The sequence below is a fragment of the Coturnix japonica genome, chromosome 11 (genome assembly GCF_054131305.1).
Source record: "Coturnix japonica strain WE chromosome 11, WE-NBRP24, whole genome shotgun sequence".
Lineage (NCBI taxonomy): Eukaryota > Metazoa > Chordata > Aves > Galliformes > Phasianidae > Coturnix > Coturnix japonica.
Window position 1 is genome coordinate 13,793,117 of NC_140673.1, and position 24,674 is coordinate 13,817,790.

The following is a 24,674-nucleotide window of genomic DNA, read 5'->3' on the forward strand; positions in this document are numbered from 1 at the left end:
TTATAGCAAGGTCGGTGGGCGCCCTTCTGTTCTGAAGGCAGGAGGGGTGTTTGGAGTCACTTAATTACCTGCGGTACTGGTGCAGCCCTACGCACGCTACACAAGTGTCGTCGCCCTCCTACCCCCCTCCTCGGCTCCCAGCGCAGCCCCTGTAGGGTTGATTGCAACAGCAACACTGTGGAGTTTCATTTTGGAAAGAGAAATAAGGCAGAAATAATGTAAAAACGACGGAGCTGCGTTAGAACAACTCCTGATGAAATACGGAGTGGGAGCGTTCAAACGTTAAGGGATCTGGTTCTGCGTTTGGTCTGAGCAACTGCAAGAAATATTAAGCTGTGTTCTTTACTCGATTGTAGTAACATTCCTTTATTAACAGCGGTTGAATCTGAGATTGCTGTGGATGTATCTGCAGCCACAACTGATTCGTTTAGTTAGCGTGTTCTGATTTTTTTCTTCTTTCCCATGTAGTGTGAGCACTGAGCCCTTGGTGCTGAGTGCAATGGCAGCGCTGTGGGTGCTGCTGGACCCAGCCCTGGCTCTGCCACCTGCAGCTGCCCTCAGACAAATGGCCTGACCTGGTGTGGGAGCTCTGAAGGGTTGTTCTGTTTTTCCTAAAGCTGCAGATAGCTGCTTACTTTTACCAATTGCCCCCAAGTTTGTGTATTTTTGCAGAGGAGCTTTGAAGGTGTGCTAAAGCAGAGCACCAGCCTTCAGGCTAATTGTGCTGAGATTTGTGGATAAACTTTAGTATTAATATGTTCTTCACTTTTCTATGTCTTTCCTTTTGGTTTTATTACAAGACAGCAGGCCTGAAAGCCCATGCACCAACTTTCAGGATGTTTTCCCTTCTCAGGCTCTATAGGTCAAAGTTTCTCACTCAGCACAATCTGTGTAACTAAAAATCATCCTATCAGATCAAGGTTGACTGTTATCTGTAGAGGCAGGATGCTGAGAGCAGCTGGGTGGCTGATGCAAGCTGGGATGGTGCTTGTGGTCTGTATCACATGGGGTGTTTTTGATATTGTCATCAGCTGTAGTAACATTTCATTGTAGAGAATGGGTTTGGGGCTATGTGGAACAAATGTGGCTCTTAATGTTTCTGAATTAAGTAGTGAGGGAGCAAACTTTCTCTTGTTAAAAACAGATGCATCGTAATTGGCTCTAGAAATAACTTTGAATACCACTGGCTTTTAAGCAGTAATGTGTATTTGCTGTACGAATCTTTTAAAAATCTCTTAAGTGTGTGTGTGTATATATATATATATATATATACATATATATATATATATATATATATATGAAAAGAACACCAAACAGTCAAGAACCTCGATAATGCATCAGTTAAGCAGTGTTACGCTAAAACAATTCTTGGATGTTCTCTGTACAAAAATATTGCTTTCTGTGTATTTCTGCCCTAACCAACAGTTTTTCTTCTCCACCTCCTTTTCCCTTCCTCCATTTTAAAGGGCTTCATCTCTGTCTGGTCAATGGACACGAGGCGATCCTGAATGTTGGCTGTGGGAGCTCTTTAGGCACAGCGGCTGCTGGGATGTTGCGACAGAACGGTGGAAGTAACAAACGTGGTTTGGGATTGGCCCGGCTGTCTACCTCCAACTTCTTCACCATCTCTAATTCAGGAAACTGGGGAATGGGGCGCAGCACCAAGAGCAGCTCTTTGAGCAGCATTAGCTCCAATTCTGACTGCTATGACAATCCTGTTGTGGACCCAGAGTACATCATGCAGCTGGTGAATGATGTCAGAAAATTTGCAGATGTGCTGCTCTACTTGAAGGAAGCCATTTGTTCAGAAGGTATGGCTGGTTTTTTATCCTAAATTCTTAGATTTCCTGGAACTCCCATGCCTCTACTCACATTTTATCTAGTTTTTGCCAGTTATTATCCTCCCTTTTGCTTCTCTCTTTTATTCTGCCCCTCGTGTGATGAGTATGGGAAATGGTAGCTGTTACTTTAGGATTTGTGTTTCATCATCAGAACACTGTGCAATCTTCTTTCATAATCAGCTGTATAGTGCTCTGGAGCATGTAGTGCTTAAAAGGACAAGGGAGAAGAGGCTATTAGCAAGCTTTTAAGATTGCCACTAAAAGTTAGCAGGGCCATCAACTGATGAATTTTTAGCCACTTGAGTGTTCTTGTAATTCCAAACAATTCTGTTGGCAATGTTCTTGTTTTCTAGACAGGTATAATTCTGATTTTTCTTTAGATGCTTTTCTGGGAGGCTCCTATGTTAGTAGCTTGAATTAGAGTTTGAGGGTAGAGCAAGAATTAGAGTTTGAGGATAGTCCATTTTTGATCATCAGCAGGAAAGCCATTATCTAGCTTTTACAGAAATATTCCGATGTTAATAGTCAAAAGCTGCTTTGGATGTCAGTTAAATAGATGTCACAAACACAAGACATTAGTAATTCTCCTTCATGTTGCATGCTTCTTTTTGCTTTTCCCCGTGCCTTAATGTTATCTTGTCTGTTTTCTCTGGAATTGAATTCAAATTTGCTAATAAGTAAATTTATGTAGATCCTGAACAGTAAGGTGAGACTTTAAGATTCTTACTCAGTTCAAAGGCAGTGAATTTGCTAGTGCAATGCTTGTTGCCTCTAATGTGCTCAGGATTACCTTTTTATTTGTAGATAATGTAATGTTTCTGAAATGGAGTGAGAATAATAATTACACTTAGTTCAGATCTTGCATTGATCCTTCTTTGAGGAGAAGGTGGCTAAAAGTGATTGGATCCAGTGCTTTGTAAGCTTCAAAGACTCAAGTCTGTGTGCAGCTGAAACAGTGTTGCCAAAAAGTGCAAACAAATCTTACCAGGACAGTAACTTGATACTAGCAATTGCCTCATGTCAACAGTATTTTTGCTGAGCACACAGGATGAGCAGAGTTATTTGTGAGGTCAGGTGTCTAGTGCCTGCTGACACTGAATTAGGCATCCAGTAAGGAAGGTCTATCAAAATGCTAATGTATTCCATCTGCCATGCTGTGCTTGCTAGTCAATGGTCAGTATCAAATTTGGGGCTCAGAAGATCCAACATAGGAGATAGGAGTTATTGTATAGTTTTATGTCAGCTTGCAGAACTGAGTCGTTTAATAATGTTGTCCATTAAAATGATTGTTAATTTACAAAGGACTTGCTGCTGGCTGGAGAGGACCTCTTTGCAGCTGAATAGTTTGAATTTCATTAGCCCTTCTTACTTTGGTAATGCTTGTAGTTGTTTATGCAAAACCAGACAAAAGCATACTGAGGTGGTATTTACACTTTACATGTGAAATTATGACTTGTAAGACTTATTGCCATTTTGGAATTAGTTCCAATTAGTTTTGAATTAGTAATTTATTTACTTAAGGTGAAATTGGTTACAGAGATGGAAAATTAATTTCTTCCTTTTGGGACAGCATCAGTGTAATGTCTTGATATAGTTTTTGTTTAATAGAGCTTTGCACTGAAGCTTATGAAATAAGAATCAAAAGTAAATCATGCTAGTAACTACAGCAGACGTCTTACTTTGATATGTGTTTATTGTGTGCATCTTCAATTGGTTTAGAAGTGGCAAACGTGAAGTGACGCTGCAGGGTTGCATTAACAAGCCCTGGTGTTTGTCTGGCATTCCTAGAACCTGGTGTAAATTTTTCAGCTTCCAGCTAGTGTTTCCCCCAGTTAACTTTCACAGCTACTGTTACTCATAGTATTGCTGCTTGGCAGATTTGTATTAAAATTCCTTTGTAGTACACTGTAAGCTCCCACTGGAGCACGTGGCTCAGCTTGCTGCAGGCTGCTTGGGCCTGCACCAGCAGTTGGGCTGGCTCCCGTGGGTGCAGGCTTTGAATTCCACACTGTGGTTGGATCTCCATGGTCCCTGCTGTCTGTGTCTGAGCTGCACTGGAAGCGTCTGGCAGTTATTCACTAACAGCTCACTTTGCGTTCTCCTGATGTAGTGATAATATCTGGGGTGAAAAATTTAAGTTATTTTAGACTGTAGTATGTATTCATGTCTTGACTAGATCATAAGTGCCTTTAGATATAGACTTGTACCGTGTTTTGCATGGTACTAATCAAGTTGATTAAAGACTTCAGCAACTTCATATTATTTAAGAAGAGAGTGTTAACAGAAATTTCTCACCCATGTTCTTGCAAGTTTCAGTGTCATTTCTGTGTATCACTTATGCTATAATGTAATTTAGCTTCTTACAGCAGTTTTATTTTAGTAATAATGAAATATGGATATTACCTTTAGATGTAGAAATGTAATGATGATTGCAAGAAAAAAACTTGTCATCGAGAAGTAATTTCTCATATACCAGGTGAAAACTTAGCAAAACAACAGCCCTCTACCTCTGGGGGGAGAAAATAATCCCTCCCTGTGAATAGAATTGCCAGATTGATGTTTTTCAACCCTTTGGACACAGGAGCTGCAGTTGCCTCTTGTGCTGAGTTAAATACCATGTGTTCCATGCACTTGAGTTCAATTTCCTTTTTGAATCTAGGTATTGTACTTGCTGGTTGTAATACTCTATTATTAGCAAGTCATCTTGAGGCACAGGACCAAGGTACTTAGCAGCATCTTCATTAAAGAAGAGCTCTGTTTTTTGTACCTAGGTCAGTGGGTTCAGTGCTGTTTCACACACACACACAAAAAAAAAAAAAAAAGAAAAGAAAAAAAAAGATTAAAAAAAATTCTATCTGATGACAGTCTGAACCTGTAGTGGTTGGCCTGCACAAAATGTCAATGGATCAGCCTTTTGGTCTGGTCTTAAGTTAGATTTCCAGATGAAGTTGTGTCATACGTCTGATATTAGAGAGGATGATTATACTGTCATCATGTTTTTGTGCTTGTACTGAAAGGCCTGCTCATCTTGTAGTATTAGTGCTTTCTGAGGTCAAAGATAATTGAAATGTATTGAGGAGACTCAAAATAAATCAGTCATCTTTCCTTTCTGGTAAGAAGAAATGGAGAACAGTTCCTCAGGAATCCCGCCTGGCAGGCTAAACTTGAGAGTATGTGCTGATTGAATACCTAGAAGACTCCATCTATTTTTGTCACTTACAGTCTGTGCCACTCTTGAGGTAGTTCATTTGAATTCTCAGTTTTATTGCTGCATTCTTGCTGTCCCCCATGTTTAGTTCTTGTTTCAGTATATGTCCAAGGTAGAAGCTGTTAAAATGTAATAGATTGAAAGCTAATGTGTTTGTTTGTGTTTTGAGTTCAGATAGTGGATTATCCACAGAGAGTGTGAGGAAAAGGTCGCTGCCTTCATCTGGCAGCAACAGTAGGACATGCAATAAAGTACTGTCTAAAGGCTGGAGCTATCTTTGATCTTAAGATGTAGTGACTTACAAGGAAAAAAGGTAACTTGTTAGAGAAAGGTGTAAGAATTGAATGGTTGTGTCCTGCAGGCCTGCTGAGGGCCTGGCCACAGCACTGAAAATACTTCAGAATGTGATGTGTGTGGGAATGCCACAACCAAACCCCACAACATGGAGAAGGTTAATCCTTGTCCCAAAGCATGGGTTTGTGCCTGCAAGTTAATGCTGTTAAATTTCATAATGTTGAGTGACTTCAGCATGCAGGGTACATTCCTTTGGCAGGTAGGAGATATGGAATAATTAGTCCATACTGTCCAAACTCCTCTAAGTATGTCAGTACCTGAAGTGGCTTACATGCTTTCTATACAATTTCTTGGTTCAAACTGTGCAGGACCTGCCTCTGACAAATGTCTGTTAGAAGTTCTATTTGTTGGTTCAAATAAAGTGTTGCTTACTGTATAGACATGCAAAGTTAGGGATCTACTGAAGAATAAGCATCTGTGCCTGAGATTGCTGCCATTACAGTCTGTTTCATTACTGCCCTTAATAAATTCCACTACTGCCTTAAGCAAGTGATGTCACTGTGTGGCCTTTGCTCAAACGAGAGTCATTTACTCGGGTTTAAAAGGAACACATAAAAGAGTATTTAGGGCAAAGTCTGAATTCCTAATTAAAATATTTTACTTACTCTTTCACTTTTGGATAGTAAATAGTAGCTTTGATTTGCATCAAGTCAGAGATGGGGGAAACATTCCTGTTTCCCTCCTCTGAAGGTAGTTAACTACTGGTTTTGTGACATCTGCTGTTTATTTTTTTAAGGAATGCAGTGTATGCTGTAAGGTCTGCCCTTGGGACTGTGGGAAATACTGTTGCATTTTGAATAGCTGTCAGGGTGAAATTTGCATGTGGTCTGAAAGTGCTCGTGTAATTATACTTTAATATATAATCTGTGACTATACTACAGAATATGTTTAGGTATTGCTGCTTTCTTTATCACAAACTTTGAAGTAATCTTCAAAGTGTGATACTGTGCGCTTCATGTGGGTAATTCTGCATCCTTTTCATGAGCAAAAGCTTTGTTGCTCAAGTTCATCCTGTCTGTCTTCAACTAATGTAAATCCAGTTTATTATAAAATGGTAATGTACCCTTATTTCCAGATACATTAGAAAACAGACTAGCAAGTCAAAGCTCTTGCCTTTCATCACAAGTCTGTCTTTGAGGATCAGATTTTGCTGTCTGGTTTCTTGGGAGTTCAAGGAGCATTTTTGAAATTGTAGCAGAAGTGAAAATACAGGTGAAGCTCGATGTCCTGGTCAGGAGCATTTGAATCCTCTTTATAGTAGTACTGATGCTTTCAAGAAGATCAGGAATGCTGCCTGACTTGAAACCTATCAGGTGCTTATTCTTGAAGGATTGATGTTCAGCCCAGTGGGACACCTGTAAAGGTGTGTTGGGCTAAATAGCTTCCTTCTAACAAGTCTCCAGTAATTTCAAAACCACTGTGGAGATTGGTATTGCTACCTTAAAAGCCAGAAGTTTTCTGCTGAATATAGTGCCTGTGGGTTAAAGATGAACAACTTCTCTTTGCTCCTTCCAGGCTTGTGATAATGTGTGCTTTTTCTGACATTCGTATTTTCAATATGACTAAGACACTAAAGCATGTTTAGTTCTTGATTTTTATTTCTTTATGATCTTCTAATATAAAATATTGAAGTCCTCTGCAGCAAAGTTTTGAGGTGGTTTCTTGGAAAGTCAACTTGTTTTGCTAGGGAAATCTGACGCTTGTTAGATATGAAGATAACAGATGGAAATTATGATCATTTACTAGGTGTAATTTTGTTCTATATTCCAATATTAATATTTCTCAGTGAAAGCTGCTGTATTTACACTTTAAATTGTTCAAGTGCCTAATGATGCTTCAGATTCTGAACCTTTAACTTGTAGTATGAATGTGTTGTTGGTGGGTAAAGTGCTTTGAGCAAGGTTAATAGTGTTTACCTTTCTTTGCAGCACTCCGGAAGGGGCGTTTGTATACTTGCTTTTATTTTGAGAAAGGTTGTACTGATATCTTCCATCATGGGGGAGAAAACAGCTGTTTTTCTCTTTGATAGTATTGTGTCCTAAATGAAAAAGCTTTATGGAAGGGAGGAAAGCTGTGTGCTGACAGAGCTGCTGACTTCCAGGGATCATGAGAACAAAGTGATTATCAAATATGTAAACAGTCTGTTTGTGAATTGATTAAGTGACCTTCAAGAATCCAATCCTCTGGAAAGGCAGAGGAATTCACATGAAGTGTGGCATGTTGTTTCTCTTATTCTGTATAGCATAAAAAAGTGAAGTCAAACTTTCTGGAAAATAATTCATGCTATTACAGAAATCACAGCTTTTCAGACACAGAGTCTAAAAGGGGATTTTTATGCAGATCACCTCCAGGATCTGCTCAAGTGTTGGATATCTGTAATACCTGTGCAGTAGTCCTTTGAATTCTGTAACTTGCTTCTGAAAGATGCAACTGCCTTCAGTGTCATAGCTCTGCTCACAGCTGGTTCTCAAGGACCATCTGCCTGTTTTAAATATACCAGCTTACAATAACTGGGTTCAGATTGCTGCTGAAACAAATAAGTTATTAAGAGCTGAATTCTGACGTGTTGTGTTTGCTGTTTTGGATGGTATTGATTCCATAGCAGTTGATGGAAGTGATCCTTTGAATTACAGTAGCAGGGAAGCTGGGATCCAGACAGACTGGGGCAGGTGTGAGGCAGCTGGGCAAAGCTGAGACTTCGCTTCTGAAAGCGATCCTGCAGAGATCAGATTTTTCCTCCTCACCAGTAGCTGAAATGATGGTGCTATTCTTTGTGCTGAATATGCACAAGATATGTATTAAATTGTTCTCATGTCTTGTTATCAAGCTTGTTGTGTTTAGGGCTCTGTTTTAAACCAAACAAGCAATATATTTCTTGTTAAATTTCAAAATGTGAGCAGTCTCACCACTGCTTTTTCTGGCCATGGCAGTCGCCTTCTGCTGCCTGTGTCACATTCAGAAGAGCAGATCTGACTGAATGCTGGTCTTAGGGAGGAGCAGAACTGTTTTCAACTAGAACCTCTGTGAAGTTCTAAAGTGAAGGGAGCTCAGAAAAGAGGGACAAGGCAGCTGGCAAAGGAGTAAGTGGCCTGAGGTTTCAATAAGGAATGGACTGTGGCAGTCATAGCACTCCACCCTGGTTTTTGCAGTGTGCACTGCTGAACCCTCTACCAATATATATATATATATTTTGCCTCCTCTGTGGAATGTTATGTTTGACAGAGATGCATAAAAAAGGTGGTGAGCAAAGAACAGCAAGCAGAAAATGCCCTGCAATAGGCAGCAAATCAGTCCGTTGGTTTTCACTCTGAGCTTCAGGCACATTTGAATTGTGCTGTCACCATTTAGACTTCTGAAACTTGCCTTCTGTGTGCAAAGACAGAAATAGTTCCAGTCTTTGTGACCTGGAGATTTCTTACTACACCCTTGTGTATGTTTCCTAGTAATCACTCCTGGGTATTGGTTCTGCCAATCTGAAATTGAAACTGTTATTTGACAAACGTGAATGACTTTCAAGGTAAGAGATGTAAAGGATGTAAATAGAGATAAAAGCAAAGTAAATACTTTGCTAAACTTTTTGTTGAATTATTCTAAGAACTTAAAATCAGTCACTACCAATGGCATTTAACAGATTCTGATGCTTTTTTGTGGCAAAGCTTGGAGGAAAAAAGAAATAGCCAGGCCTGCCAGTGTCCTTCCTCAGCATAGCCTGGAGGACCATAATGTTCCCAATAGCTCTCCCAGGTTTCCCTTCTGCTGCTCTTCTCCGCTGGCCCCCGGGGAGCCAGAGCTTGGTACCGTAGCTGCGAGTTCTGCCCATGTACGGCACCGGCTTCCTCAACACCATCCTCTTCTGAGAAGTGGGTAGAAGTTTGTACTCTAGAGAGCTCAGCTCATAAGCAGGTAGTGACAGCAGTGTGGAGCCAGGCCCGCAGAGAGCCCGCGCTGCTTAGCGAAACTTAGAGGGGACAGCAGCAGCTGCAGACCGCGCTGTTCCCGAGGAGCGATCACAGCATCACAGAATTGTAGGGGTTGGAAGGGACCTCTAGAGATGCTCCCGGCGCAGGACGGCGAGCTGCCCGTGCCCCGGCTTTTCCCCCTGCGCCGTTCCTGCAGCTGCTCTCGGGAGCCTGCGGCTTGGGCTTGGGTGGCTGCGGCCCGAGCAAAGCCGGGGGAGCTGGGCATTGTCTTCTGCTGTGCAGGCTTGTGCTGCTGGGACATCGCTTAATTAATCTGCACGGATCGAGTCTGCCGTTTCCGATGCTTAGAACAAGGAAGGAGAAACGCCTCGAAGTTCACTTCAAACGAAGCTGTGCCCCGCAGAGTCCAGGCGTAAGCTACGTGCTAAACGCAGGTTGCTGACAGCGGATACTAAGGGCAGTTCCCCCCCGTCCCGGGCCCTGCAGCCCGCAGTTACTGTTTGACTTGGCGGCGGGCGGTTCCGCCGCGTTGCGCCCTGCCCCCGCCGCATAGCCCGCATTCCTCGGAACAACGCGCGCTTGTTGCCGGCGGGGCCGGGGGCGGGCGGGGCGCTGCCTGGCCTCGCTGCTTAGCGGAGGAAAACGCCGCATCTTTATAGAAGAACACCGGCATTTTCCGTTCTTGTCTTGCTTCGGAAGTGCAAAAGTAATCAAAATACAAGTCCCGTTCTTTCTCCTTTTTGCGTTTTGACGTGCAGAGAATTTCAGAATGCTTTATTTAAAGAACCTTAACTTTTCTATTGGTTCGTGTTTTCCCTCCTTCCCACAGTGACAGTTAAACTAAGGAAGCTGGTGTGATGAGATTAGTGTAAGAGAGGTAAGCTGTGAGGGAGAGAATCAAAAATCAGGTTTTCCTTTTTGCAAAATCTGGTGTAAATGTGAAGCTGGGTCTTCTAACAATGAAATGTCTTCTAATAGAGTTAGCAGTTTGCTGGAGGAACAGGGAAACCTGCATCTCTCCTACAACTCTTATGTCAGCACCAGAAGGCTGATATATAAGATCCATTGCACTGAAGTCTTTTTCTCTTAACAGCAATTTGCATGTACCTGTAGGATTAGCTGTAGGTTTTTGGAGTGTTATACTATATCTGCAAATATATTCATTTCTATAATTTCTTTGTATGAATTTATTCAAGTTGCAGTATATAACAAGAATATAAATACCAGCAATTCCTGCATACCTGACAGCATGGAGTTGCAGGCTGTGACTGCTGCTTCAGTGACCAGAACTCTATGAAGGTTTTGCAGATCAAACCATCCTGTATCTGTTTCTCTGGGACTGTTTCCTATTTTATGTAGTTATGTCACAGGACTGAGGTGACTTGTTTCTTAACTTCAAGTAAATGTTCGTGTGTTCTGCTTGTTGCAGTGATTTGATTTTGTTAGACATTGTTTTATTGATGAATTGGCATTAGAACTGCATGGCAGGGTTATAGATGTAGTGCAGAGGTGGGACCTCCGGGACCTCCGTCTTCATGGGTAGCTGATTCTCCTTTTTCAATAAAATGGAGGTTTTGTGGGAACTCAATCCTTTGTCTCCCCCAGATATTTCTTTTTAATAGAAGATGGAGTTGACTTCGGTGAGGCCATAGCAAATAACTAGGTTTTGGTTCTTGTAGCATGTGAAACAACATGTGGCCTTGTGCTGTACATTATTTTTGTGCTATATCATATCCTGATATTTGTACTGCACTTGTAAAAGTTCTGTTAGTACTACTTATTTGTTAGATGTAGAGTGACTGTGATGCCATGCACATGGCCATGTGTATACTGTGAGCCTTAGAGGGAAAGGAAGGCTCTTACTTTAGAAAGAATAAAGTGTGTGTTTTGGGAAGTTTAAAGGAAAGAATAACTTTAGTAATGAAGTCCTAATCCTCTTCTAGTTTTAGGAATCTGAACTATGTGAAAGACCTACTGAGGAAGTTCCAGCTAAGATGTATGGAAAATCTGTTGGCTTTGGTTGAATGAATTTCAGGGTTGGAGATCAATAATTTGTAAGAAGCATATTTGTAGGAATGAGTTTAAGCATGAATGTTTCTTCTCCCTCTATGCAATGTCTTTGACATCTGTAGCGTTCTTGTAACACAAGAACCACCACCAGCAAAAGAGCATGGGAAGGAGGCAGTGCTTAATGGATGGTTCCAGATGTGTCATCAGACATCAGATGCAAGTTGCTTACTTGGAAGTTTAGTAGTGTAAGTGATTGAAGTTGAACAAAGGTGGTTGTGGAAGTGTAAAAGACAGAAGGTGACTGTGATAAATATGGCAGTGGTTACAAAGGAGAAACTAACACTAGGGTTGAGACTGCGGAGCTGTCACATTAAAGGCTCTGTGTCATATTCACCTTTAAAGTCATGCACAAGAACAAGCTAGCAAATTCAGCAAGGAATGACAAACTCCTTTCATTAGTAGCTGGTTTCAGCTGATAACTAGACATGAGAAGTGAGCTGAAGACTTAATTGGGAAGTTAGTAATAGGGCTGGGGTATGTAAATAAGTCAGTTTCTTAATAATGGGAGAAGCTTGTTATGCAGCATCAAATGTTGTGTGCCCCTGGATGAAAAGTGAAATGCATGGGGCTACTGTGTATGTTGTTGACCAAGTTCTACCTGTTTTTATTATAATTTTCTACTTCTGTACCTTTTACTGGCTTGTGCATCCTTTAGTTTGTTTGCTTTAAAGTTAGTGCTGGCTGGAATGACAGCTTCAGGGGTACCGAGGGGGAAACTGTCAAGAAGTACTACTCAATTAAATGTGCCTAACAAGCTGTGCAGTGGGTCACTGTTGACTTTTGAGTCATACCAGTGCTACTATGACATCAGTTATAACCACAGTGACAGTATGTGTGAAATACTTCGTATCAAAATGCTGTACTGCAGTAGAGGTTGATTGTTCCTAATTCTAGGAAAAAGGAAGATTTTGAAAGCATTTTTTTAGCATTCACATAGCTCGTAATTTTGCCATCACCTGTACAAGACATAATGCCAGACTGTCATCTATTGTTCACCAGTTTTCTAGACAACTGGAGATGGCTGCAGTGATTTGACTTCTGTGATGTTTTCTTTTCATCAACAAAATAGGCTGTGATGGCATTCTATTCTATATCAGTCCATAATTGTGTTTAAAAGATACTTATAAAAAATGCACAAAGTTGATTCACCTCTTGTTTAACACCATATAATCTCATAATCCTGGCTTTGTGTGGTCTTCTGAAAACTAAGTGGGCAGACAGCAATAAAAGGGCTTCTTCAGTCAGTGACTTAAGCTAAAAAGGAGAAGCCAAGTAGAACAGATAGTATTTTAGGCTAAGAGTAAAATAAGTTAGAGGTTAAGGGCTTGTTGATAATCCCTTGATATGGCTTACCAAAGGCTAGATTTATTTTCTTTTGAATTTGTCTTAAAAAAGACCTTCATAGTATCCCTTCTGTACCAGGTTGATACGATGAGATGAAACTTCTGGGGATAGTTAGTCCTTTTCTTGTTTGTTTTTCTCTTCTGAAATTTGTGTTGAGGAAATTAAGTATTGCTTTGTTGTTGGTTTGTTTTTTTGGTTTTTTTTTTTGTTTTTTTGTTTGGTTTTTTTTGTGGTTTTTTTTTTTTTTTTCAGAACTTGAAGCAACGTACAGGGAATGTAGTTTCTTAAGGCACTTTTTTCCCCCCCTTGTTTTATTTGATGGGCATCTTTGATTGTAAAGTGCTAAGCTCAGCAACTATTCTACTAAACTGCAGAAGACAGTAACTGATGGATGTGACTTTGGTGAAAATGTGACTGGTCAGACGTAGGGCTAATGCTCATTATAGAGAGTGTAGTCTTACATCTACAACAGCTTACAGTTCTGTCCTAAATGGGTTCTGGAAGTGTTAAAGCTTTATACTCACCTGGTTTTATTCTTCAGCTACTTTCAGATTTTGGGAAATGATAGGAAGTGTGGCTAGAATGGCCCTGTAATGTGTTCACTCTCATTTGTCAGAAGCGGGTAAATAAGGAAACTCCAGCAATTTTCATTCCCGTTTGTTTAGTGTTTTAAATTGTGTTAATAAAACATTAGTGTATTCTAAGGATTAAACTGCATGGATGAACATGTCTAGGTTAGTTGATTGGAATCTGAAGGCTGGTAGGATACAAAAGTTGAAGGAATGTGGCATACAGCATATTGAAATGGATTAATGAAAAGCTGCATTGTGGTAGGTTTCTCGAAGGACTTCCCGTACACACAAATGGGAAGTTTATCCATGAGTTTAAATGTGAAATGAATGTGGAGTAATAGCAATGCGGCTGATATCAGTTGGCACATCAACAAGATAAAGAGACTGTTTTCAGCAAAGGCAGAGTGAAAATATTTTGATTATTCATGTGGATTTTTCACACGTACACCATTTATTCTGACTTGAAAAGATTTATTTTGTTAAGTCACCTTAGATTTTACAACTTCAATTTCTGAAAATCAGTCTTAATTTGACCTACTTGTATCAGTGAGGGCTTATTATGTAAGTATGAAAAAACTTTGATTTCTCATAGGTACGGGATTGGAGCGTAATTAAAATGGGGTAGTTTATTAAGTGAAAGAAAAAAAGAAAGTGGAGATCAGTGGAGGATATTCAGAGGTCTGTGTATTATTCTTCAAAAACAAAAACAAAACAGCAACAAAAAAACCACAGCTTCTGAACTTTGCTTTTATGTAAAGCATAGTTTCAGCTATTTTCCATGCCTTTCTCCATTCCTAATCAAATATCCTTAGATTTTCTTCACTGAATTAATTGATTATATGTTCATAATATGGTTAAAATACTTTTTGTAGAGGATTCTGGAGCATGTGTTGCTAAAGACTTTGAGTTTGTTGTAGTGTCTCTTAATGATGCCATGACAGCAAGAGTTTCCGTGTTTTTCTGATCAGCAAAAATGACGGTACAGGTCAGTTTGTTATTTTGAGAAGTTTGAATACAAGGGGAAAAAAGAATATAAACCAGATTACAGTTTCAAAGCCATTTTAATTTGTTTTTCTAAGTCTTCAAATGTAGACAGCTTCTCAATATATGGAGAAATTTGTGAAGAAATGAAAGCATGCAGAGCAACAGGAATTGCTGATCAAGCTGCAGAGTTAGAACTCACTAGGAATAGCCAGAAAGATGTTTACCAAGTGTCAGCTGGCAGAGGGGTCCTCCTAAGGCTTTTACAGTGGTTTCTCAAAAACATCTCATTTTTAGCATCTTATTAGCCATAGCTAATGCTGCTAGTTTCTGCTGATGTAATCAACATTCACCTTTCTTGGGAAAATACTAAAAACAGGCCTCTTTTTCATCTGAAATTCCAGGGCAAGTTATTTTCTGTGTTGGGTTTTCAGTAGTTTGTGTGTGTTTGTTTTGAAATTGACCTGCAATAAAGACAGTGCTCTTAAAAAATCTGTTAGTAGTTATTTTATGATGAGAAGTGGGCTTTTATCTTTGACTCTTCCAAACCAAGTAAATAATGAAAGGTTCATAGTAGTAGGTTTTTGGGTATGCTTTTTGTTTTTGATTTGTAAATGCTTAGGTATGCAGTACAAAAGAAAATGGCTGAGCAATACCAAGGATGTAATAGGCAGTAATACTGTTTTAATGTGGCTTCCTATCAAGAACACTACCAACTGTTCTACGCAGATAATGAGCAGCGTGTGGTTCTTGGCTTCAGGCCTACAGGTTTCTGTGAAAGCAGAAATCATTGTAGTATAGGATTTGGCTAAATCATTTCATACACTGTGACTTGAATATGAGACTCAGCACTGTGAAAATCAGACCTTTCATTATGCACTACTTCTGTAAAACTACAAATGATTTTTATTTTATTTAAATGCATTTGGTCTCTAATCTTATATCCAATGCAGTAACAATGGTTTCACATTACAATTAAAACTTAATAATCTGGTTGTAGTTGAAGATCCTGCTAGAAAGCAGAAATATAGCAGACTGAAAAGTAGAGAAGAATAAATAGCTGCTTTATAATTGCCTTGACGAAAGGAAAAACAAATACAGTGTGGAAGACTTAATTTTCTTTAACACTACAACTTGTTCTTGTAGGCTTTGTTAACTCATGAGGAATTTGGAGCAATAGACTAAAAGTCACGTGTTTCACTCTGTGTTAAATGGCTGTTTCTGTCCATCTTATCACTTCTGATGTTGCTTTGCATAACTCAGAGGAGGCATCACTACTGCAGAAGATGTGGCTTCTTAAGTAATAAGAAATAAGAACAAATAATACCTAATCTGGCTAAAATAGTGAGGAAGTTGAATAATGCTCAAGTGGGTCTGGATGCATGACTGTACTTATTGTGCTTGCTAGAGCACAGAGTACAAAGTTTGTGCTCCTTTCATGGTTTTGTGCCAGCTGCACCAATAGTCTGTGTCCGTTGTGAGAAGACAGACAGGTGACTTGGCATGAAGCAGGAGGTACATGTGGTGTCTAATGATTAACCCATTGCCATTTTGAACAGCCTCAGTCCAGTTGATAACTGACCATGTGGCAATAGGTTTTCTGCTACTGGAAAACCCAAAGGTGGGTTTTTTGTTGGCAATTCCTGGCTTGTTTCTTGGTGTTGAAGTGTTAGGTAGATAGCTTCTAATCTAGCATCATAGATGAGACTGAAGTGTGATGACTTTAGTGCCATTGGCAGCTTCCAGCCTTGTTGGAGATTTTAATAATACAAAAAAGGGTTTAAGGTAAATTATTCTTGAACTTCTTTGAGTTTGCTTTTCAATTATTTGAAATATTTAATTCTTTCCTATCTGCAGCATGTTTGTACAGCCAGGTGAAGGAATAAATGATAACTAAAGCTACCATTAATCTTCTCACTCCCAAACTGTGACTTCCAACAATAAAATATCTACAGAATAAATCAGATTTGTTTTGTACAATTAATGGGAGTCATATTTAGCCCATATGTATACTGCTTTATAAAAAGCTCCCCCAAGACTGGACCAAAAAGCACTGACAGAGGTTAGCCATGTGCATGATCAAACCGTGGTATGAAACATTCTTTAACTATGTGTTTTAATTCAGTCCTTGTGGTGTTTTGACTCTGATAGTGACCTCTGTTAGATCAGACAAATAGGGCAGGCTGTCAGTTATGTTAGTGGGCCTAAAGGAGGGGATGGATTAAGGGCAAGAATAAAATAACAGGCAAATCTCAGACTGTCTCCCCAAGTGAATGGATTTGGTGGCTTCTACAGGGTTAACTGCGCTGTGATTGTTCTGCTCACTCTGTGGTGCTCACTGGAATGTCACATCATTATTTGGATCTGCTTCAGAACAGGGTGCTGCCAGTTTCCTAGCCCACTGTATGGGTGTCGATGAAGCTCTAATTTACATTTGTCATCTTTGGGTTAGCTTCATTGTGATGCTGATTTTTATTTTTATTTTTTTAATTTTTTTTTTTTCAATCTTCGTGACATAACTACTGATACAATTTAATCTTCCTCAGAAACATAATGGAAACAATGTTATACACCTTGATCATTGATGCCAAAAATGAGCTTGGTAAATAGGACTTGGCAGTCTTCTAGCCAAGGCTCTGGGATTGCAGATTGAAATGTTGGTTACTCAAACTGATTCCATCTGAGTCCTTCTAAGATCAAAAGAGATGACGAACTGACTGTTCACATCCTGTAGGATGAGAATGTAATAAGTTCTAGATCCAGATATTTGGATATTGGAGTAGTTGCTTCCTACTTTGCATAATTATTCTCACCACCCTGGAATGCTATTCTGTCTGGAGTTTTCACCTTCTCTTGAAGGAGAGAAGATGCAGAGTATAACTGGCTTCCTATAGAATATGGATTGCAGAAACTGTGGGGGATAAGTTTTCTGGCATTACGAAGCGGTAACGTTCTAGGGGAAGAGGTTATAAGCAGAAAGTTGCGTGCATCTTCTATGTGGGTCTAAATAGCTATGCAGGGTGTATAAAGGCTGTGCAGGGGAAAAAGCATTGTTAGTCCATATTTCAACTTTTTCTGGCAAAAATTTGTTGAAATAAACAGCTTCAGAAATGTTTGGGCTAGCAATGAGTCGGGACAGACAAAGGAATACCAGCCAACTGACACAGCAGTGCTTTTCCTGACCGTGTGTGTTGTAATCAGCCCTGGCTTGGCAGAGAGGGTGGCTGGCACTGACAAGCTTGATGAGCAAACTTTTGTTTTGGATGAACAGAATCCTTAGTTGTAAGACCAGAATTGCTTGCTAGTGTGTCTGTGTGATTTTGTGCTTTTTGTTTTTAAAGGACTTCCCTTTGAGAAATACCTGAAATGAATGAAAAAAAGGTAGATTGTGATTTTATTTTAGTTTCTTTACACCAAAAGTAGATATTTTGGTCACCACATCTTATGACTGCTCCATTGAGCAGTGAGATACTGATGATGGGCCAATTTGCCATTGAGGTGGAAGACTGCCAGCCTTACTGAGCCAGCTTAGCTGTATTGTTCTTGTGCATCTTTTTTTTTTCCTGCAGATGAAGAGTTGAGGCTGTGAATGAAGATCTTGGTGTAAATTAGAAATATTCTTTTTTGTCTCCCTCTTGATGCACTTCTCTTACGTAGTTTGCTTTCCTTGTGGTTGCCTTTACATTTTTTGAGTAAGCTTATTTTCTGCTGAAGTAAATGATGGTTTAAACCCTGATGAAAGGTTTGCAGACAAACTATTCAGCTCTTTCAAGCCCTTTTTCTTCTTTCCTTTTCCCTCCCTGCTTTCAGGAGCTCTTTTCTTCTGAGGGAGATAGGGCTGGTTGATGCTTTCTGGAGGTTCCAAGAGGTTCATAACTGAAGCAAGCATCTGGACCTGTGTGTCCTCTGTGCTGAGAAACCACTGGGGAAGCTGCATTCCTGTGGTCCAGAACGTGGTTAGCTTTCCACAGTACTGCCATCTGTATTACTGAGCTTGAGAACCACAGATAGATATTTTAAACTTGATATAGCATCAATTGGTGGGAGAATTTCCTGCTTGACTGCATGTAGATAAAAGAAGTCATACAGTGTGACAGGAGGGAACAAAAGAAAACTGAAAGTAAATACTGATTTTTATTTTTTATTTACTATGACTGCTTAAGTCAGAGTGCACTGCTGTAGGAGCCTGTTGGACTCTCATTTCCTTGTGCATTCTTCCTACGGAACTGTTTTGCTCTAGGGTTGGTTTGGTCACTTAGCTATACTGAAACTGTTTTTGTTAATCTGGTATGTTTAGATTCTGCTAGTACCTGAACTTATAAATCTGCCACAAACAGGAAATCCCTGTGTTAGTGTCTGTTTGGTCAGTATCAGCTCCTGAATGTGGGGTCACTGTAGTTCCTGATGGTTTCTGCCCTCCCTACTTGTGTTGTAGTTCTTTTGTCCTTGGGAGGCAGAGAAACAGTGTTTGAGGTACTCTGTAAACAAATAGTGATGGAATACAAAGCAGTCTCTGCTGGGTGTAGCCAGAGTTCTGCTTTTAGGAGTAAATAACAAACCTCAGACTTGAATGCATTATTTTAGTGATGGTGTTCTCTGGGACAGTATGATAAACATCTAATTCAACTCAGTAGCTGTTTTTCAACATGTATTTTCTTTTGAAATGGAGTGCTTCTGTTTCAGAGTGTATCCTTTATGATATTTTATCTTTCTGCCTTCCCTTTCTCCCCTTTTTTTTGGCTTTTGTTTTTCCCAACTCTACTTGTTTGAGAAGGTAATATCAAATGTTAACACTAAGAAACTGCATCTTGATATCAGATATATTTTAATTAGCTCGCTGTATGACTTTTTTTTTTTATTCAAGGAGTTTTGAGAATCTGTTCTTATACCATAAGGACAAGCCTGTATTTGTACACTGTACTGAATTCTGCAGAACCACTAGTTTAGTTTATCGTATGCTCATGATGCTCTCCTTCACCAGGGTGGACTGGAAGCAAACCATAGGCTGGCTTGGCTCCATCCTAACCTTGTTTCCCCAGTCCCGTGCTTGTTAGGGAATGAGAAGTCTTCCCACCATGTCACCAAGAGGATCTGGTTATGGGACATGTGTCTGGGTATTCCAGACCCCATCAACTGGAACTGTTTTCTCTCCATCCACAAGTGGGCACATGCTCATCAGAAGATAAGGTCTTCCATCTATCTGGTTTGCAAAAGAGATTCTGTTCTGGTTGGGCGGTGTGCTTGTACAGTCTCTGCAGCTGACCCTTATGCCCCTTGGGTGAGGACTGTGCTCCTTCTAGCTAAATAGAGACAGGTAATAGGGGAGGATTGTGGTATAGAGCTTCAAAGGCCTCCAAATAAGTCTTTCTTTCACAGTCCTGCCAATCTAAATTGATTAATCACCACGGAAGGATTCTAGAAGGTTTGCCTGTATCCAAAGAGTTGAAAGAAGAGATGAGATGCTACCTACATAGATGTTTCATAACTTAAGTCACTGCATATGTTTCTTAATTAACTAAGTGGAATTGCCTTTCTTTTTCCAAATATCCACTTCCTTAAAAATAGCACATTACTGGAATTTTCAGGTATGTTTTTTATGCTGTGGTTTCTGGGCACCAGTACAGCTCTGCTGTCTTTCTCTTTTTCCATTACCTTTGGCTGGAGCTACTCAATAATCCAGACAGCGTTTATTGTTGCACTGATGGGACTACAATTGAGCCTTTGATGGATTAAAAACCAAAGGGACCATTATAATTATCTGTAATGGCTATGGAACTTCTCCAAGTATTTGAAGGTGACAGTGGCAGTGCTGGCTCAAACTAAAGCTGTGTATAACTCAGTGTCTGAGCTCCAACCACTGCCAAAAGTGAATAGCTAGAGAAAAATAAAAATATATATTAAAAAAATAAAAAATAAAAAAAAAAAAACCTAAGTTGGACATATGTAATACTTCTGTCATCCTCTGAATGCTTTCTTCATAGGTAAGTTCTTAAACTGGTGCAGGTTATGTTGTTTCTGTACGGTGCTTAGTAGCTCAGCAAAGAGATGAGTAAAATGAGATTGCAGAGGTAGGTTCCGAAGGAACCTGATGAATTTGAAGACAGTAGGTCTGTAAGTAGTTACTGAAGCACCCAGGAAGTGTGGTGCAATAACTGTGGGTACAAGGGGATCTGAGACAGCTGTACTGCAGACAGCAGCCGGACTTGGATAGTCTCCTGAGCAGCATCACCCACTGCTTCATTGGGTGTGGGCCAACTGGACACTGGCATGATCCAGTAACACATAGCTCACTTGTAGCCCAAGGGGGCACTCAGAAGAGCTTGTCTAGTCTGTTCTTGTTTCCATGCAGCCTTCTATCAGTGTTGTGTTTTGATGAGAAATTAACAGGTCTCTTATATGAAAAATCACTTTTTTCTGTTCTGAATCTAGCTTTTACTCCATTTAATTAACTGAAATGTTTATTTTTAAGTGACAGGTGGTAAGGAGTTGAATTTACCCACTATTTTCACACCTTTCTTGATTTTATGTATTTTTGCAGATGTCTCGCAGACCCCCTGTAAGTCATCTCTTACCAAAAGTCCAAGCATCAACTTCTGTGGCTTACAGTGGGAAGTTTACAGCCTGGTTTTCTGTGTTAAAATTCAAACCTTGAGCCTTTACGTCAGTGTGTGTTTGTTGTAAATTACCTCTACCTATTAAGTGTATGTACAGAATTCTAGCCATGTTTAGTGCCAGCCTCTTGCCAATTTTTTGCTGCTGTGTTTGTACTGTCAGTCAAAAATTACAGAATGTGTACTCGTAAATGAAGGTTAAAGCTACAATTGCATTTAACGAATTACACAGAGCTTTCTCAAACTATGGTTGTGTAAGATGGGTTTTTCTAGACTTCTGTATATCCTGTTAAGGATACGGAGCTTCCTACCCCTGTCCAGCAGGAAAAAGCACACAAAGTGTCAGTGAATGGTAGATAATATTTTTGCCTCAGTCCACTTCCTGAGTCAAGGCTTTTTCTTTGACAATGTATAAGCTGGCCTGAGTTGAAAAAAAATAAAAATTATATCTTTTTATATTTGACATCTAGGGATCCTGGAGCACGCTGGTTTTCATGGGGCTTGCTTTTGGGGACTTTTGTACTGGATACAATGCTGCATTAGTTGTTTGTAGTCTTCCCACCTCCATGTATGACAGTAGCGATGACACTATGCTGATGTGTCATGTTGTACTTCATTGATTCTTTAGAGAGAAATAGGTACTTCTCATCCAAGTGTAATGTCTTAGTCTGCTGAATAAAATGACTCGAAGCTGAAAGCTGAAAACACTGGCTCTACTGGCACTATGCTAAATTGTCTGTATTGACCTATTTGTTACAGTGCCTGCAGATAGCACAGAAATGGCATTCCTTTTGCTCTATGGGGAAGTGAGTCAGCTTGTAGTAGATCCTCTTTTTCTTTTTCGTAAGCTGGAGTTTGAAAGCTTTTTACCACAACTTGCAACACAGCACTCTGGTGCATGTGAAACTTAAATTATGTGCACCAACACCTCTTCTGCAGCAGAAAGGAAAAGTCTGTGACTTAACCTGTGCAATGCATGCAGCAAGAATGCTTTTTGTTGTTGTTTTTTTAAGAGGGTTAAGAGGTTGGAGGCACAAATGAAGAGAGAGGGAAGGGCATTGAATGTAGCACTGCATAAGTGCTTGTGTGAAAATTTATCTAGTTCAGGCCTGATTCAACCGTATTATTTAGGTGTTCAGGTATTGTTTTTTTTTCTTTATGTGGATTAATGTGCTTGAAGAAAGATGTTTGTAGATATAGGCATATATACTGAAAATGCTTAAGATTTAATTGACATAAGCGATGGATTTTTTTTATTTTTTTTTTTTGCATTTAACTTACCAAAAATCTTTAGTTCTGTGAATGTGACACCAAATTTTGTATCAAGTGAGGAAACATCTCACATGCAATCCATATCTGCTTTTGACGGTGCACTTGTCTGAATCTATGTAATTATCAAAGTGGTGATTAACAAATGACATAAGATGGTTTAATTCAGTAACCTGATATTATTGGTGTGCAATCCCTAATGTTGTGGGGTTTATTTTCTATTTTTAAGTTATTCTTTCTTGTCCTTTTTTGGAGAAAGAACTTATTTCCCTGATGCACGTCATTAAGATGTAAACTCTTGGTAAATACTAGTCTCTTTTTAAAATGTTCTTGTTCTAAGCAGGCCCAGCTTCTATATGCCCTATTTTGTTGTGCTGGATACTATCAAAATGGTTCTTAATGTCATTAATCTGCTGTTTCTAATGTAGTTTCTTCTTTACTTCCTCAGAAAACCAAGATGGCCTGCATCAAGTAGTACACGAACGCTTGGGAGAGTTGCTGCGTGTTTTAAAAGCAGTGATAAATAAACATCAGACTCTAAACTCAGTTGATATTCTTAGTGCTGCAGGAACAGTTATTGCAAAAGTAAAAGGTAAGGAAAGTTTTATTTTCAAACTTGGGAAAATTTTGAGTCACTTGACTGACTGCCTCTTGGAGTTGGGGGGATTCCATGTATACAGAAGAAATAAGTTTTTTAATAGAACAATAACATACCTTTTCAAAGTGAAATTTAATATTGAAAAAAACTTACGTTGCTGTAATGAAAACCTGTTTATAGGAAGCTAGTTGCAAAACCACACTGAATTCTAAAAGCATAACATTTTGATCTAAATCTTTACCTGTCTATCTCAGGATAATATCACAGAATTATAAACCTTGGGTTTATGCACATAGAGATTAGTTTTTTTTCTTTTAAAGTCTTTGCATAGTTCTGTGAATTTGGAGGGATGGTGTTAGATGTACATAAAGAGAAGAAATATTCAAGTGAGCAATCCAAACCTGAGTAGTCTTAATGCTTTTTTATGGATTCCTTCAAACAGATCATAAACATGGTTAAGGTATAAATAAAAAAGGGCTTGGAGTATGTAAGTACTTTCTGTTGCTGGCCTTTACTGTTGCAGATCTTTGTGTGTCAGACAAATACAAATGGCAAAGCACGCAGTTGTTCCAGCCCAATAGGTCATAGCTGTTTCTTTGTATAGCCTTTGACTGCAGCTCTTGTTGTTTTTAAGTAAGGCCAGTGTATTTCTGTGGAACAATTGGTTTCTTCCATGTGGCACAGGTGATGCTTTGAGAAGGGTTAAATGTACACACCTTTAGCCTGTCTTATATCACGTAGAATATCCTTTGTAAGATAACCTAGTTAAGGTTTTCTCCTTGTTCTAGGTTTCTTCCCATTTCCTAGTTATTTTAGCATGGCTGAATACACTGCCAGTTCAGTGAACATAATTCTACAGCCACCTTAGACAGGCTGTTTTCAAGCTTAACTTCTCTGTCTTCTGCTGCTCTCTAATTTAATTAAATGCAGGGAATGTTTAGCTGTTCTCTATTACATTGGGAAACCGTGAGGAGAACTGACTCAAGGGGAATGGTTTTAAGCTCAAGGAGGGAAAGTTCAGATTGAATGCAAGGGGGATGTTCTTCACAGAAAGACTGGTGAGGTGCTGGAACAGGCTGCCCAGAGAGGTTGTGGATGCTCCATCCCTGAAGGTGTTCAAAGCCAGGTTGGATGGGTCCCTGGGCAACCTGATCTTGTACCAGTTCTGGATTCTATGATATGTGTATATCAACTTTTGCCAAATCATGTTTCTGAAAACTTTTGCGGTGATATTGATAATCTCTGGACTGCCTGTGTTCTCAAGATTGTTAGTGATATGCAGTGCCCCAAACTGATCACTGCTTATGCTGCTCATAATTACTGTTGCTGAATAAAGCGGTAGGATTACTTTGCTTGTCTCATAGGGTAATACTGCTGACAAATCTCATAATTATCTTGGCCTTCTTTTTAATACCAGCACTGTGTCAATTTTTTAATTTGGTTTAAAGTCTGTTCTTAGCACTAGGCTTCTTTCCATAGTTCTACAGAACCATTTATCTAGATCTTAAGTATTTTTCTCCAATGCCCTTTGTTTTCTGAAGTGGAGAATTAATATCCTGAATGATCATGTTCTGGATGTAAGATGTTTTGAATTCTAACCAATTTCTTCAGAGTATTTGCAGCCTTCTGAACCTGGTGCCATGCATGTTTCTTCTCTCATCTTTTTGCACTCTGTTCCAGCATTGAATCTCAATATCATTGGACTGTGCTCAGCTGTATTGGTGCTTCTTATATTTCTTCCTGGTTTGATAAATGACTGCCCTGAGTTATTTTGTGGTTCAGTCATTTCTCTGGATAATCTCGTGCTGATAAGATTTTACACTTCAGATAAACAAACTAGCTACAAACATTTATTTTGGGTTATTGAGTTCACTTGCTATTAATATATTGAGTTTGTCAGGAGCTA

At 39.5% G+C, this 24,674-nt stretch overlaps 1 protein-coding gene across 2 annotated transcripts in view; it reads left to right on the forward strand.

Annotated features, from left to right (window-relative positions):
• The window catches only part of ARHGAP29 (Rho GTPase activating protein 29), a 46,646-nt gene that overhangs the window by 389 nt on the left and 21,583 nt on the right, over window positions 1-24,674 (forward strand). For both annotated transcript variants that reach the window (XM_015870018.3, XM_085511252.1), the window contains exons 2-3: window positions 1,467-1,811; window positions 22,619-22,762. In XM_015870018.3, coding sequence (XP_015725504.2) covers window positions 1,550-1,811; window positions 22,619-22,762 — 406 coding nt within the window. In that variant the 5' untranslated portion in view covers window positions 1,467-1,549. The remainder of the gene's footprint in view (window positions 1-1,466; window positions 1,812-22,618; window positions 22,763-24,674) is intronic.